Below are 17702 nucleotides of genomic sequence, written 5' to 3' on the forward strand. Positions count from 1 at the left end.
TTAGAGCCATTTTTTATGTGGATAAAGCCAACAAACACCTCTCTCAGCAATTAAAAATAACGTGGGAGGCAATGTGGGGAAGTAAGGTAGTAGTTGATCATTTTCTTAACACCCTATGTTCTTCCCCAACGCAGAGAAGATATATCATTTGGTGCCCCCACGCACAGTCATGGTTGCACTTCCCATCATGCATTTGGGCAGAAGTTAAATGGCTGCAGTATCATTTACTAAAAGCTCAACAAATACACCAGATGGCAATATTTAGTCACAATTTACAAAGTCACATTTATCCTTTAGGAATTACAAGTCTTTCTATCTGTGGATCCCTCTCACAGAAATAATGTTAATAATGTAAATGCCATCTTGAGGATTTATTGTCATAATAAACAAATACAGTACTCATGTACTGTATGTTGAATGTATATATTCGTCCGAGTTTTATTCATTTTTTTCTTAATGCATTGCCAAAATGTATATGATCGGGAAAAATTATCGGGAATGATTGGGATTGAATCGGGAGCAAAAAAAAAAAAAGCAATCGGATCGGGAAATATCGGGATCGGCAGATACTCAAACTAAAACGATCGGGATCGGATCGGGAGCAAAAAAACATGATCGGAACAACCCTACTTACAGCCTTCTGTCAAACCAGAGCTCAGCTGTCCTTTACCCATGTCAAATGAGTCTGCTCCTCAGTCATAAGGCGACAGTCCAGCCAGACCCAATGCTACCACTAGAGGGCAGTATATCCGCCATCATTAAACAGAATACAATATTTTTTGAACTTTTTGGAAAGTTATTAAATTATAGTGATGACAGCAAATCCCTCAATTTTCGTGGTTAATGGGGAGCAGAATTTGCCGCGATAAGTGAAAAACCGCGAAGTAGAGAAATAGCTTTTAATTTATTTTGTGTGTAAATGTATTTTTTTCAGATTTAGCATTGGAAAGAGATACATATAAGACATGTTTAATTGAAAAAAAATAATTAATTAATTAAAGTAAGATATAAAACTTTTATGTATATATATACTGTATATGAATGTTTTTTAAGCACTTCAAATGTAATTATGATAAGTTTTAAACATGTTACTGTCCCACCGAATTATTTTTAAACAACAATAAAGTAGAAAATGCTCGTCTTTACTGAATGAGAGAGTTCATTCAAATCCGCTCAAGTTGCTCACTTCCACACAATGAGTTGCCACAGCAACTGTTTAACAAGTTACACGAAGACTGACGCATGCGGCACTTTGAAGTTTCAGCTTCCAGGCATCTCTGGCAAGATCAAACCTTAACGTCTGTTAATCATCGTTAACTTCAATAAGCAACTCCAGTGCACTACCTTACCAAGAAAAGGAGCAGAAGGGGGAGTAAGACTACGTGATCGGATTGGGACAGCTTATCTGTATTTATATATTTATTTTTTAATTGAAAAAAAATCCTCATTGGACTGACGCGCAAGTTTGAAGCGCAAAGTAGCGAGTGATCACTGTATAGCAGACCCGGCGGCATGGGCGGGCATTAGGGGGCCGTGCCCGCCCTGAGGGACGGCTGTGCCCGCCCTAGCTCGATTAAACTGTATTGTGTAATTTTTTTTTTGGAAATCTTCCACAAAAACACACACACACGGGGAGAATGAACCATATATTTCAGTGTTTTTTAACCGATTGTGCCGCCGCCGTGAGACATCGTCAGGTGTGCCGCGAGAAATTATCCAATGTCGCTTTTTTTTTTAACATCGTCGGGCAAAGTTGCAGTAGGAAGGAAGAAATGGGGAAAAAGTTCTCGGTTGTGTGCAGATGAGTCGTGTTGCGTTCAAGAACTGCTCGGATTTCTAGTCATCAGCCACCTTGCTCTCCGTAACAATGTGGACCCCAGCACTTCTACTGTTCATTATTTGACTCGTCAAGAGTCGATATATACAAAAGTGTCCTTTCCATTTTATCCATATGTGACGACCGTTAATCCTCCCTCTTTGTTTTATTCCAACACATTATCGAGGACAGCTAGGTGGGAGATGCCTAGAAATTCGAGCAGTTCTTGAACGCGACACGAGCGGCTATCTAGCGCCATGGCGCCATACAGGCTTAAACGTCATCTCCAAATGAACGCCCGTCGCTTCAGAACAAGTCGATGGATTATTTTTTACGCCTTCGTGAAAACACAGAGAAATGGGCAACTTTTTTGAGAAAAACCACAAAGGTAAATAAGAACGCCCTGAAAGCCAGTTACTTTGTTGCTAAATCCCAAAAGTCCCAAACTGTGGCAGAGACGTTAATACTACCTGTCTGCAAAGCCATTGTCAGCGAGACGACCAGCCCTGATGTGCTTAAATGCATTGCTCAAGTCCCCTGTCTGATAGTTTTTCAAGCCTAATTGCTAAACGTTTCACACTCAGTAAGTATAAATACAGAGAAATTATTTTATAATTAAATATACTATACAGAAAGTAATTTTGGAACATTTTGGTGTGGTGTGCCGCGAGATTTTTTCCAATGTAAAAACGTCCCGTGACTCAGAAAAGGTTGAAAAACACTGCTCTAGTCATCCTATCTTGATTTTTCGTCATTCAATTCAACCAATCAGAGCAGCGAACGTAGGCAATTTCTAGCCAATCACAGATAAGGGGGGGCGGGCCGAGTAGCCGGCCATTGTGTACTGCGATTGGATAGGGATTGCTCCGGTTACAGAAATGGCGATTGAGCGGCTCCTCCGTTGCTAATTCAAATTGGAATGGACATCCGTGTTTTTTTCAAGAAACTAAAGACGAACTCAAGCCATGACAAAGACGCGGTCAAAAGTCAACATGAAGGGATAGCGCTGCCACCTCCTGCAGTTTCACTGACTGACACTATCATCAGAAAATATAACGGGTAAAAACGCCACTGTTACGGCTAAATTTACATTGAAGAAGTGTGCCCCCCCCAAAAAATGTAATGCCCTCCCTGTAATTTCTTTCTGCAGCCGGGTCTGCTGTATAGGTACTTAAAGGGTTAATTCCGACTTGCGCGGAAATTCGGTTTGCATCGCCAACGTAGGAACGGAACTCGTTTGTAACCCGGGGACTGCCTGTACAATCAAAATCGAAGAACTAAGTTTTAAAGAGTCATAATCTTTATAACAAAAAGTGTTACATTTATTTACCCATAAATACCCATAAAACTTCCATATTTAAATACAAAAACATTACACTTAAAAAGTTAAATAAAACTGAATTGTACTGTACCGTCCCTGATAAAAGTCTTGTCGCTTATCCATTTTGTAGAAACAATTGCTAATAACCTGACTTTTAATTATTCAATTGGTTTCAGAAATGGCTCATACGAAAGCTAAGACCCTCCCAAATGATGGTGAAACTACAAAAATATATTTGTTTCACTGAAAAAAGATTTATCATCTACTGAAGACATAAAGGTCAAATTTTGGCAAGACCAAAGTTTTGTCGCCTATAGAAAGTAGTGTGAAAATTGAACAAAAAATGTACTTCAAATACAAAAATATGTTACATAACATAAGCGAATTAAGTATCCTGTGAGATCCAAATTTAATATTTTGTATGACTTCTATTGGCTTGAAGGACTGCATCCATGTGGTTCGGCAAGGATTCATACAATTTATTGATGAAGTCATCAGGAACATCAAAGAAAGCAAGTCTTGCATGCCTCCCAGAGTTCATCAACATTATTGGGTTTCGTCTTCCATGCTTCCTCTTTCATCCTACCCCAGACACGCTCAATGATGTTCATGTCTGGTGACTGGGCTGGCCAGTCCTGGAGGATCTTGATCGTCTTTGCCTTGAGGAACTTTTAGGTAGAGAATAAAGTATGTGATGGAGCACCATCCTGCTGTAGATTTTGTCCCTTTTTATGGTGAGGAATGTAAGAGGCAGCTAAGATTTATTGATATTTTAGACTATTTATGTTGCCTTCCACCCTGCAGATCTCTCGCACACCCCCATACTGGATGTAACCCAAGACCATGATTTTGCCACCACCAAACTTCACTGTTTTGTGGCAAAAGGTGGATTTTTCAGATGAAGCTTCCACTGAATTACACCACCATCGCCTCAAATGTTGCAGGAGACCTACTGGAGCCTGCATGGATCTGAGATTCACTCAGAAAACAGTGAAAATTTTAAACTTTTATGTCTTCATTAAATGATCAATCTTTTTTTCAGTGAAACAAATATATTTTTGTACATTCAACATCATTTGGGAAGGTCTTAGCTTTCATGAGCCATTTCTGAAACCAATTGAATAATTAAAAGTCAGGTTATTAGCAATTGTTTCTACAAAATGGATAAGCGACAAGACTTTTGTCAGGGACTGTACACTTAAAATACACTTAATAAGTTAAATACAACTGAATTGTACTGAGACAGTTATTCATTTGTGTACCTCTAGAGGCAGCCCGAGTACAACCAATGGTACTCATACCACCCATTTAGAATGACTATTCTATTATCATGAAAATGAGAACTAAGTGAACAAAAACATTGGGTAGAGCGCTCACATTAGCCCTCACAGCCAAACTAACCTTTATTATCTTTCTAACATTAAAAAAAAAAAAAAAAAAAAAAAAAACCTGTGCTGTTGTATTACCATATATTGTGAATAATGAGCGTACATACTAACAGTACTTGATTTTTTTTTTTTTTTTTTTTTATAAGCACAGCATTTCTCCAAAAGTGGAACACTCAAAGCGTGTGTCCAAGCAGTCTGGATGCCTGAATCATCTTCACCCTCAATCTTTTGACATGGACAGCGAGTGGAAGACGTGTACGCGGTAAAAGTAGAGCTGACGTGATTTGACAGGAGCAAGCACTGTGGTGAAAACCTTTCCGATCCGTTCACTCGTCAAGCGATCGGCAGAGGACACCAGGCCAGGTACTATTAATGTTTCCCTTCAAGTAAACATACCTGTAACCGTCGATGTAGCTGGCGTTTATATAGTCGGAACCCTCCAGGCCTCTGATTGGCTGGAGACACACACGGGTTGTCTCGTAGGGCATGATGTTGACGAGCCGGTTCTTGAATTTGTTGCAAGGGAGGTTGGCTGTGACGAAGCGGGACGTGTGGGCTTTGGTGTTTGCCAGTCGCTGCAAGGAGAGGAAATTTAAGCAATTTTTTTTAGAAAAAATGATTGGATGTAAATCCAAAAAATGCAGAGAAACAAGCTACAAATAATAAAATGTGACCTGACTGATGCTATATCACGTATATTTTTTTTCGGCCTTTTTTTCGCTAAACTGCACAACTGACACACTTTGACCGATTGCCACTGTTCCAACTAGGGCTGCAGCTATCAATTATTTTAGTCGTCGATTAATCGATTATCTAGTTAGTTCGAATAATCGAGTAATCGGATAAGGAACATGAAAAATTAAAATACCTGAGCTGAGCCTCAAACGGTATAAAAAAATAAATGAATGAGGAACTATGTACAACAAAAGATTAGGCTAACAAAAGGCTAACTTACATAGCAAAATTCTGCTAGCTTAAATGCTAAAAAGGTTAATTTTTTTTTTTAACCAATGCTCTTAACAAATGGTTCGGACTCGTATTCCCACAAAAACAGCTAAATATACATATAAACTAAGTTACGAATGCATTAAAAAACATTAGCCCAAACAAAAACTTAGCTTATGTTGGTCTTAACAGGGAGCAGTTGGATTCGGCCATGTGAAATGAGGCAGACAATAGGGCAATGTATCACCCTAATCTATAAACTAAATGTAAACACTTTCAAAATAAACCATTACAACTTTCTATTCCTCTTGTGCTTATCTCCATTGCTGATTTCAATGATTATTATTAGTAGTAGTTTTTGCTTTATTTCTATTTTTGTTTTATTTTTATTTATTTATTTTTATTCTGTGATTAAATGCGATCTTTTGTCTTGGTTTTTACGTTGTGTTGATTTAAATGTGATTTTTATGGTTTTCATGTGATGTAAAGCACTTTGAATTGCCTTGTGTTGAATTGTGCTATATAAATAAATTTGCCTTGCCTTGCCTTGCCTTACCACTTTAATTAAGCAAATACTCGAAAAAACAAAATTTAATTCGAAATTTTTTTCCTAATTGAATACTCAAGTTAATCGATTAATCGTTGCAGCACTAGTTCCAATTTTCAAATGTTTCAAAAAATTCATGTGCCGCTGGGCTTATTTCAACATTTACGGTTGTGGCAACAACGACTGACACACTTTGACCGATTGCCACTGTTCCAACTAGGGCTGCAGCTATCGATTATTTTGCTCGTCGATTAATCGATTATCTAGTTAGTTCAAATAATCGAGTAATCGGATAAGGAACATGAAAAATTAAAATACCTGAGCTGAGCCTCATACGGTATAAAAAAATAAATAAATGAGGAACTATGTACAACAAAAGATTAGGCTAACAAAAGGCTAACTTACATAGCAAAATTCTGCTAGCTTAAACGCTAAAAAGGTTAATTTTTTTTTTTAACCAATGCTCTTAACAAATGGTTCGGACTCGTATTCCCACAAAAACAGCTAAATATACATATAAACTGAGTTACGAATGCATTAAAAAACATTAGCCCAAACAAAAACTTAGCTTATGATGGTCTTAACAGGGAGCAGTTGGATTCGGCCATGTGAAATGAGGCAGACAATAGGGCAATGTATCACCCTAATCTATAAACTAAATGTAAACACTTTCAAAATAAACCATTACAACACCACTTTAATTAAGCAAATACTCGAAACAACAAAATTCAATTCGAATTTTTTTTCCTAATTGAATACTCAAGTTAATCAATTAATCGTTGCAGCACTAGTTCCGATTTTCAAATGTTTAGAAAAATTCATGTGCCGCTGGGCTTATTTCAACATTTACGGTTTGGCAACAACAACTGACACACTTTGACCGATTGCCACTGTTCCAACTAGGGCTGCTGCTATCGATTATTTTAGTCGTCGATTAATCGATTAACTAGTTAATTCGAATAATCGAGTAATCGGATAAGGAACATGAAAAATTAAAATACCTGAGCTGAGCCTCAAACGGTATAAATAAATAAATAAATGAGGATCTATGTACAACAAAAGATTAATTGGCTAACTTACATAGCAAAATTCAGCTAGTTTAAATGCTATAAAATGCTAACTTTTTTTAACCAATGCTCTTAACAAATGGTTCGGACTCATATTCCCACAAAAACAGCTAAATATACATATAAACTAAATTACGAATGCATTAAAAAACATTAGCCCAAACAAAAACTTAGCTTATGTTGGTCTTAACAGGGAGCAGTTGGACACAGCCATGTGAAATGAGGCAGACCAGAGGGCAATGTATCCACCCTAATCTATAAACTAAATGTAAACACTTTCAAAATAAACCATTACAACGCCACTTTAATTAAGCAAATACTCAAAACAACAAAATTTGTTGAATGTCAACAAAGCACATGGATTACTGGAATCATGTCCTATGGTCTGAAGAGACGAAGATTAATTTGTTTGGTTCACAAGCATGTGTGGCGACGACCAGGTTAGGGTTACAAGGATAATTGTGTCATGCCTACAGTCAAGCATGGTGGTGGGAATGGTGGGTATGACCCCCCCCCCCCCCCCCCAATCTCTTCAATCTCTGCAGCAATGCTGACAGCACTCCTGTAACGAGTCACATGACATTTTGGAGGGAAAATGACAAGCAGTACTCAAGTTGGACATTTAAGGGTGTAGTTTCTAAATGGGTGTGCTCACTTTTGTTGCCAGGGGTTTGGATATTAATGGCTATATTTTGAGTTATTTTGAGGGGAAAATAAATTAACTTTATTATATAAGCTGCACACAGACTACTTTTCATTGCGTCAAAGTGTCATTTTGTCAGTGTTGTCCCATGAAAAGATAACTTAAATATCTGCAGAAACGCGAAGGGTGTACTCACTTTTGTGATACACTGTAGATTAAACCGATCTGGACGTCTAATTGCCGTCGATAGGTGTTTTCAATAATAAGTTCATGGGGCCAATCACACAGTTAGTGTACCTTAAACTCCAGCTCCATGCCTGTGACGTGTTCGCCGCTTTCCACCTTGGCCAGCTTCTGCATGTACGAGTACAGACTCCTGGCCGCCACCTCCGTGTTCCCGCAGGCCACTGCCTCTAGCAGCGCCTCGTGGATGAAGCTGTACTGGTCCTCCGTTTGCACCATGTAGTTCCTCTGCGAGCGCATCAGGGTGACGTGGCCGTAGATGTCGGCGGTGCGCTCGTGTCGGATGCGCTCCAGCATGGCGTCGATGACGATGAAGCAGCCGGTGCGGCCGACGCCGGCGCTGGCAGAGGAGGAAAATGTCAAGATGGGCGAAAAACCGAACATTTCTATTGCGTTCACGGTAGGCCTGCACAAAATACCGTTTGAACTAGGAGTGGGAACCTCTTGGTACCTCACGATACGATACGATTTGCGATACAAAGCTCACGATAACGATGATCTGACGATACAACGATTATCGATACATTGGTCAGGAAATCATTCTAGGATATTCTACAAAAAACTAATAAACAGAAAAACAAGCTTCTGTTGTGAATTGGAATGAGTTTATCACTAGTAGACGTCCAATCCATTTGAACTGGATTAGACCTATCCCAGCCATTTTTACCGGAGCAACACCCTTCGCTCCCGGCCGTTTTACTGGATTTTGACTGATTTTGCAAGGCCCACAGAAAATTCTGTTCTATTGCTATATAAACATGGAACCCACACAAAGAAAGATTAGACTATCTTCTTTCAGCAGGAAAAAAAGTTTGTTCATATCTTTTTCCATTCTTTAGAAATCAGCATTAGAAAATAGCTTAGATTGAGCAATTTTCCAATTTCCTATGAAAAAACAGAGAAATTGAGCTTTTTGTAAAAGCATACATTTGAAACATAACTTTGACTTTAACACAGCTATTTTTTGCTTTTGTGACATCCTAAACATCTGAACAATGTTTTCATTCTACAAAATAACAAACAACAAGACAAATAGAGCTTTTGATAGCAAACTAACCATTTATTTACACATAACTAAACTATTGAACTGAGAGATGACGCTGTTGTGGCCACCTATCTCATCAAGATAGATTTTTTTTTATCTTTCTTTTGTCGTGACCACTTCCTCATAACAGAATTCACTTAGGGAACTTGTGTGGGGCATGTGCCTTGTGTTTTACATCGTTCTCCACATTTTTCTCACGCTTCTTACTTCTTCCAACTTCCGTTTCCTGACTATTTCTCTACATTCATTTCCTTTCATGGTCCGATATGAGTTCTTACCAAATGCGCTACTGCCCTCCAGTGGCCAGTTTAATTGCTTTAAATTGGATATTGAGCGTTGTGCTTTGGAGCAAAGTTCACCTAGAGAACCTAGAGATGTCTCTTGTGAAAAACAAAAACAAAAACATAAAAGACGTATAAATACGTTTTTGGGACACTGAAACAATTAAAAATGGAATGTATTTATACGTTTTTGGGAGCAAATGAGTTAAGGGTCATCTTCGAAAGAAACACCTGTTGCTTCAAAACAAGTCGATGGACTATTTTGTTCACATTCATGAAAACAGAGAAACAGGCAACTTTTTTGGGAGAAAAACTACAAAGGTAAAGGAGAAAGCCCTCAAAGCCAGTTACCTTGTTGCTGAACTTATTGCTAAATCCAAAAAGTCCCACATTGTGGCAGCGCCCTTAATACTACCTGCCTGCAAATCCATTGTCTGTGAGATTCTTGGCCCTAATGCGGTTCAAGACAATGCTAAAGTCCTCCTGTCTGATAATTCTTAGCTTTTTAAGCCTAACTGCTATAGAAAAAAAAAAAAAAAAAAAAGAGAACAGACTGACAGCTGTTGACGAAGATTCCTGCCAGGATATTGGCTTTGTGTTCATCTAATAGGCTCAGGTTTCACACTAAGTAGGTATAAATATTGAGAAATTATTTTATAATTAATCTGCGATACAGAAAGTAATTCTGGAACATTTTCGGTTAGTAGTGAGATTTTTTCCAATGTAAAAACATGGCGTGACTCAGTAAAGGTTGAAAAACACTGTTCTAGGCTGTGTGAGCACCTGCTCTTTTATTTTTGTTAGTGTTCAAAATGTTTAATATTTTTGCCCTTGTTGAAGTGTGAAACACAGTATTAAATAAATCATCTATTTTGTGCAGAGAGATGGCTTACTGGATCCCTTTTATATACCGTAATCTTCATCATTCACAGATGAACCCCCTTAGCAAAGTCTTCCCAAACAGAGCTATTCAAGTCATCTGGTGAAAATTCTTCTCGTTGTGAAAAGTCGCAATGTCAGTTTTTTCCAATTTTGTTCAGCCATAGTTCACACGGATACCTGCAGTGGGCGATAATGGGACCGGCATCCGGAGGGTTGCAGGTCTTAACCCTGCGCAGGAAGTTGAGGAACGGGGTTGGGTACTCCGGAACGCCATGATCTGGCCAGGCGGTGAACTGGAACTGACGCACTTCTCTTCGTTCACTGCTGCCGCTCTGATGTGAAATAGTAAGAGAAGTGTTTGTTAACGCGTAGAGTTGTCTGATAATGACTTTTTAACCGATATCCCGATATTGTCCAACTCCAAAGATCCGATGCCGATATCACACCAATACCGATATATGCGGTTGTGGACTTAACATACAGTATTATGGCTAATTGTATTGTGAATAATGATAAATGTAACAACTTTAAGGTTTTCCAAATAAAAGTAGGAGAACAATTTCAACTGAAGTTATGGAAAAAGTGCCTATATTGCACCCATATACTTATTGTTGAAATCAAAATAACGCAAACATTAGTTGTTTTGGATCAAGTGCAAGATTAAAGTGCTAATAAGGCACTGCCATATCACATAGGGCTCACACAGTGCCAACAACACAAGCACACAGCTTCAGTACAGTGAATGAGGTATGTAATAAGGTTATAATTCATTATTTTTCCAATCATTTATTGCTCACGTAATTTTTCAACCATGTATGCAAACGGTCTGCTCACATACAGTGGGGCGAATAAGTATTTAGTCAACCACTAATTGTGCAAGTTCTCCCACTTGAAAATATTAGAGAGGCCTGGAATTGTCAACATGAGTAAACCTCATCCATGAGAGACAGAATGTAGAAAAAAAAACTAGAAAATCACATTGTTTGATTTTTAAATAATTTATTTGCAAATCAAGGTGGAAAATAAGTATTTGGTCAATACCAAAAGTTCATCTCAATACTTTGTTATGTACCCTTTGTTGGCAATAACAGAGGCCAAACGTTTTCTGTAACTCTTCACAAGCTTTTCACACACTGTTGCTGGTATTTTGGCCCATTCCTCCATGCAGATCTCATCACAGACCAGTGATGTTTTGTGGCTGTCGTTAGGCAACACGGACTTTCAACTCCCTCCACAGATTTTCTATGGGGTTGAGATCTGGAGACTGGCTAGGCCACTCCAGGACCTTGAAATGCTTCTTATGAAGCCACTCCTTTGTTGCCCTGGCTGTGTGTTTGGGATCATTGTCATGCTGAAAGACCCAGCCACATCTCATCTTCAATGCCCTTGCTGATGGAAGGAGATTTTCACTCGAAATCTCTCGATACATGGCCCCATTCATTCTTTCCTTTACACAGATCAGTCGTCCTGGTCCCTTTGCAGAAAAACAGCCCCAAAGCATGATGTTTCCAACCCTATGCTTCACAGTGGGTATGGTGTTCTTCGGATGCACTTCAGTATTCTTTCTCCTCCAAACACCTGTGTTTCTACCAAAAAGTTCTATTTTGGTTTCATCTGACCATAACACATTCTCCCAGTCCTCTTCTGGATAATCCAAATGCTCTCTAGCCAACCACAGACGGGCTTGGACTTGTACTGGCTTCAGCAGGGAGACACATCTGGCAGTGCAGGATTTGAGTCCCTGGTGGTGCATTGTGTTACTGACTGTAGCCTTTGTTACTGTGGTCCCAGCTCTCTGTAGGTCATTCACTAGGTCCCCCCGTGTGGTTCTGGGATTTTTGCTCACCGTTTTTGTTGTCATTTTGACGCCACGGGGTGAGATCTTGCATGGAGCCCCAGATCGAGGGAGATTATCAGTGGTCTTGTATGTCTTCCATTTTCTAAAAATTGCTCCCACAGTTGATTTCTTTACACCAAGCGTTTTACCTATTGCAGATTCAGTCTTCCCAGCCTGGTGCAGGTCTACAATTTTGTCTCTGGTGTTCTTCGACAGCTCTTTGGTCTTGGCCATAGTGGAGTTTGGAGTGTGACTGACTGAGTTTGTGGACAGGTGTCTTTTATACCGATAATGAGTTAAAACAGGTGCCAGAAGTTAGACATCTTTGACAGCCAGAATTCTTGCTTGTTTGTAGGTGACCAAATACTTATTTTCCACTCTAATTTGGAAATAAATTCTTTAAAAATCAAACAATGTGATTTTCAGTTTTTTTTTTTCCACATTCTGTCTCTCATGTTTGAGGTTTACCGATGTTGACAATTACAGGCCTCTCTAATCTTTTCAAGTTGGAGAACTTGCACAATTGGTGGTTGACTAAATATTTATTTTCCCCACTGTAACAAATCCTAAGCATCTTAGTTTTGAGACATCTAATGCCCAATAAGCAGAACTGCTGTGCTAAGCTGTGACCAGCCCTTGTACAAAGGCAGAAATCTTCGACATTCACTTTGAAGAAAACCTGCATATTATCCCAAAACCAATAATGAAAATCAGATGTCGATATGATCCGATATCATTTTAAAATGGTTTCTAGCCGCCGATATTTTCTGCTACCCAATATAAACGGATAACTCTATCAACTCGTCTTTTCTTAGAACAGCCGACCTCATTTTGCCAGTGATTTCAGAGCATTTTGACAAATTTTTCTTTGGTCAATTTTTGTGTATATTTTCTTGAAACGAACAAACATAAGAATAGATTCTCGTCTTTAGATGAAAAGAAAAGTTAGAATCAACTCTTTTCTGTTATTTAGTCATGTCTAAAAGAAAATAGGTTACACTTTATTTGAACTTGTTGTCATAAGACTGTCATAATGATGACATGACACCTGTCATGAATATGAATGAGGGCTTATGACAGACGTCATTGAGTGTTATTGAGTCAACACTTTTGACGCAACATTGACATTTTTTTTCCAAATGTCTTTGGGTTGGGATTAGAGTTCAGGAACTGTGCTAGGATTAGGACACTTAATGACATCTGTCATAAGCATTCATTAATGTTCATGACACTGTCATGTCTAATTATGACGATCTCATGACAGTGTTATGACACAAAGTTCAAATGAAGTGTTACCAGAAAATGCTTTTATTTTAATCAAAATGAGCCGTTTCTAAAGGCTTGGCCATCTTCAAAAAAAGAAACTGAGCAGCATTCTCAAATTGAAATTATGAAAATACATCAAATAGCACTGAATTTGTCATATAGTGCTTGTTTTCCCAGCTCGGTATTTTCTCCATTTTCAAACACATTCTTCAAGACACTTCAAAATCAAATGTCAAAAAGTAATAGCACTCTTAAAAGCCACAGTTGGCCTAGTTTCTATGTTTGCAAGTAGGGCACAGAGACACAGGCTAGTGTGACGGCCTGCGATTAGCTCTTCTAGCAGTGGTCAAATCTCATCCCCCTAGAGACGGACGCTGGCCTGCTTTGACTCGCTATGATGTCTAGGCTAACAGCCTCTTTTTTGTGCTAAGAAATACACAGTAACATTTTTTTTTTAATTCTTGGTAACCCTTTACAATAAGGGCCCCTAATTAATATTAGTTAATGCATTTTTAGACAATAACTCATGTTTAAAGCAACACGATGTAACTTTTCAGTTTTGGTCGATTTTAGCGACGCAAGTGGACAAAAGCGGTATTGTTTTGCCTTAAGCAAGACTGCGTTTCCCATAGGGAACAGCGCATGAGCACATAGTGCCTATAAAATAAATTACAAATGCATTAGAAAAGCATTAGCTAAAAAAAAAAACTTATGCTGTTTATGTTGGTCTTTACATGCAGCATCTGGATTTAGCCATGTGAAATGAGTTATGTCATATTCACTGTTGCCACTAGAGGGCTGTGTATCCACTGTGTATGCACTTTCAAAACAAACCATTACAAAGCAAGTGCGTAGGTTTGGTCTCAACATTGGTAGGGACAATATAATAGCATAACCTGCATGTATACATTTTGCTTTGGAAGGGACATTATTAAACCCAAACAGATTGGGTGAACGGGAGTCAGGGCAACATTTCTCATGAATATGAACTTAATTGATAGGCCAGATGATCAATGCAAAATAAATCTGTTTTGAGTTATACTTTCATGTGTATTGGTTCAGGTGATACACCGTTTGATTCAAAACCTTTGTTTTCGAAAACTACTAAAGAAACATTTTTGAAAACTTCCAGAATAAAATTCTGGATTTTATTAGCAAATTCAATATCCACAATAAATACAAACCTATTTAGAATCTCTTAACTGTCCAGAAATGCCAAAAAAATAAACATTTGTCGTTAGACCACTCAACATTGTCTGTCTAAATTAATAAATATACAGTACCCTCCATAATTATTGGCACCCCTGAAAAAGATATTTTTTTTTTAGCTTCTAATATTTATTTTTTTATTCAAATAATATGGGACCTTAATGGAAAAAATTAGAAAAATCCAACCTTCAATACAAGCGCATTCATTCAGTAGGGAAAAAAATCCCACATAAAGAAAAAATCATTTGACATCAAATAATGTGTGTCACAATTATTAGCACCCCTGGTGTTAATACTGTGTACAGCCTCCTTTTGCCAACAAAACAAGGTCTGGGGACTGAGATGGCCATGGGAGGAGCTTGATTTTGTGTCTGGTGAACCATTTCTGTGTAGATTTGGCCATATGTCATGCCATGGTCATTCTCTTGCTGAAAGACCCAGTGACGACCCATCTTCAGCTTTCGGGCAGAGGGCAACAGATTTTGATTTAAAATGTCCTGTTATTTCAAAGCATTCATGATGCCATGCACCCTAACAAGGTTCCCAGGGCCTTTGGAAGCGAAACAGCATCACTGACCCACCCCCATACTTCACAGTGGGTATGAGGTGCTTTTCAGCATGCGCATCTTTCGTGGCACACCAGACCCACTTAGAGTGTTTGTTGCCAAAAAGCTCAATCTTGGTCTCATCTGACCAAAGCACACGGTCCCAGTTGAAGCCCCAATACCGCTTGGCAAACTCCAGACGTTTGCGTTTATGATTGTGAGTGAGGAAAGGTTTTCTCCGTGCATGCCTCCCAAACAGCTTGTTGGCGTGTAGACAGCACCTCAAGAAGCTAAAAAACACATCTCTTTCAGGGGTGCCAATAATTATGGAAGGCACTGTAACTGAAAAAAACTCATAACATTAAGAGCAGAAAACACATACAGGACATTTCTCTTTAAGCAGCTTCCCACTCGAGTTTTGCAGGTTAGCATGTTCACACAGTGCAATGTTATGCTAACTCTGATGCAGGTCGGACTTTCAGTAGCAAAATTAGTGATGTGTTTCCCATGTCCACAACACTGACATCTTTTACATTCCTTACAGTAAGTGGTACTGGCCAAAAAAAACTTCTAATACCCCTCCTCTTCAAAGGGGTCAGAGGAGGTGGCATGTTGCCGACATATTTTTGTCGGGGCTGTGTGGGTGTGCATGTGTATGTACAGTATGTGTGTGTGGGGGGAGGGGGGCATGTCATCAGCCAATCAAACGTGCATATGAGGTTAAAAAATATAATAACGGTGCAGCACATTCAGCAAGTGAAAAGGCGTAAATCTAAGTCTGAAAATTAAATGTAAGCCTGAAAATAATGTAAATATATCACTTAATAATAGTAGGGTCAATTATATCCTTAAAACAAAAAAAAAGACAATCTAAACTAGCCCTGCAAGCAGGACCCAACCCTAACCCTAACCCAAACCCTTTCGAGCATGTTCAGAACTTCAAATTGGCCATTTTCATTTGCCTTTTAGAAGCCCTAACCCTAAACCCTAACCCTAATCCCCAAATAAGCCCTACTTTGGTACTCCGCCCAGGTCGGGCCCGTGAATGAAAACTCACCATTTCGATAACTTAACATCTCATATGTCTCATGAAGAGTCTCGTCAATTTTGAGGAGGATCCAACTAACTGCCTCGGCGCAATGGTCTCAAACGTGCACCCTGGTTTTCGACAAAAATGGCATGTTTTTCAATATTCAATTCAAAATACCCGATCTCCTGTTGGGTTTGGAATATGGGTGCAAGAGACTTTTTGAAGCATTTTGGCCCAAGGTATTGACTCCCCAAATTTCATCGCTCTACGTTGAAAAAACCTAAATGGAGAGGCCTTTTCTAAAAATTCCAGGGGGCGCCACTGAGCCATTTTTTAAAAACATTTTTTCACAACGTTGCCAAATTATTGAAATTTCCGCGAATCCGCATGTTTGTGCCAATTTTGGTGAGTTTTTGAGCATGTTAAGACCTCCAAATGGGCCATTTTCACTTGCCATGAAGAAAGAATAATAATAATCCTTTGCAGAACAATAGGGCCTTCACACCATGTTGGTGCTCGGGCTCTAATTGCCTACATAAATGAACTCATTATACAATTCAAATAAGGTTGCCTGAAAGATGATGTGGACAGTTTGAGGATCCTGAAAAGTTGGTAGTGTTACGTCCCTACCGTCCCTAGGCAAACCTACGCCCCTGCAAAGCCACTTTGATCAAACCAATACTCGAAGCAGCAAAATGTAATCCGAATCTTTTTTCTAATCGAATTACTCGAGTTAATCGATGCAGCACTACTTTTGATATTCAGAAAACATGCGCAGTTTTAACTAAACACTTTATGACTGTGGTAACAATGAATTATTTTTGTTGCAAAACATAGCAAACGCAATCTAGTCCTTTCTGCTAACTCATTGTGATATCATGCTACTCATCAATATCAAGGTATTCATTATTACTTCAATTGATTCTAGCTTCTGAATAATGCCTTTTCATTCATCTTATGCGGATATGACTGTAGGTTGAACAAAAGAAAATTGCAGGGAGGTTATTGGGTGACAAGATTTATTACCTTATGGAGGGAGAAGGTGCGGACGCAGAATGTGGCCAGTTCCATTGTGTCCAGCAGGGTTACCTGGATTGTTCCGTATGTGTCTGTGCCCCGATTTGGCCAGTATTGGTCACACTTAATCTACGCACATAAACAAAAGGAGTTGATTTGAATTGGCAAAATGCTCAATGCAGACAATTGAAAAGGTACAGTCAGCACTTGAATATTCATAGGTTTTGGTTGCTTGAATGTTGGTTTAATAGGGCTTGTTAGTGGACTTTATGGATAGCCATTACTGCATGTGAATTACACTCCCAGTGCACTTTAAAACAACTCAACAAATCTGTAATGAGTTTAAAATTCTGATCAAAAGTATTCACCTGCAGATATTGGAGACTACTGCACCACAAAGTGAATTGCTTGAATAACAAGATCATAACTCATACTTTTAAATATTCAATAAAAGCTTTTTTTTTTTTTTAATGAATAATACTAGAAATTGTAATTTCAAGAGAAATTACAATGGGGCTTTGCTGTGGTAGATACAGATCTATCAGCTCACTTCCTGTTGATTTGGGGACATTTTGGGGACAAGTTCTGTTGATATCAGGTCACTTCCTACCGATTTGGAG

General features: G+C 38.8%; 1 protein-coding gene across 10 annotated transcripts in view; it reads right to left on the reverse strand.

The window, feature by feature from the left end:
* LOC130929666 (receptor-type tyrosine-protein phosphatase S-like) overlaps positions 1–17702 on the reverse strand; it is a 311121-nt gene that overhangs the window by 20876 nt on the left and 272543 nt on the right. For all 10 annotated transcript variants that reach the window (XM_057857028.1, XM_057857025.1, XM_057857027.1 and 7 more), the window contains 4 exons: positions 17092–17211; positions 10356–10510; positions 8025–8310; positions 4922–5100 (listed from right to left, as the gene is read on the reverse strand). In XM_057857028.1, coding sequence (XP_057713011.1) covers positions 4922–5100; positions 8025–8310; positions 10356–10510; positions 17092–17211 — 740 coding nt within the window. The remainder of the gene's footprint in view (positions 1–4921; positions 5101–8024; positions 8311–10355; positions 10511–17091; positions 17212–17702) is intronic.

Source organism: Corythoichthys intestinalis, chromosome 14 (assembly GCF_030265065.1).
Source record: "Corythoichthys intestinalis isolate RoL2023-P3 chromosome 14, ASM3026506v1, whole genome shotgun sequence".
Classification (NCBI taxonomy): domain Eukaryota; kingdom Metazoa; phylum Chordata; class Actinopteri; order Syngnathiformes; family Syngnathidae; genus Corythoichthys; species Corythoichthys intestinalis.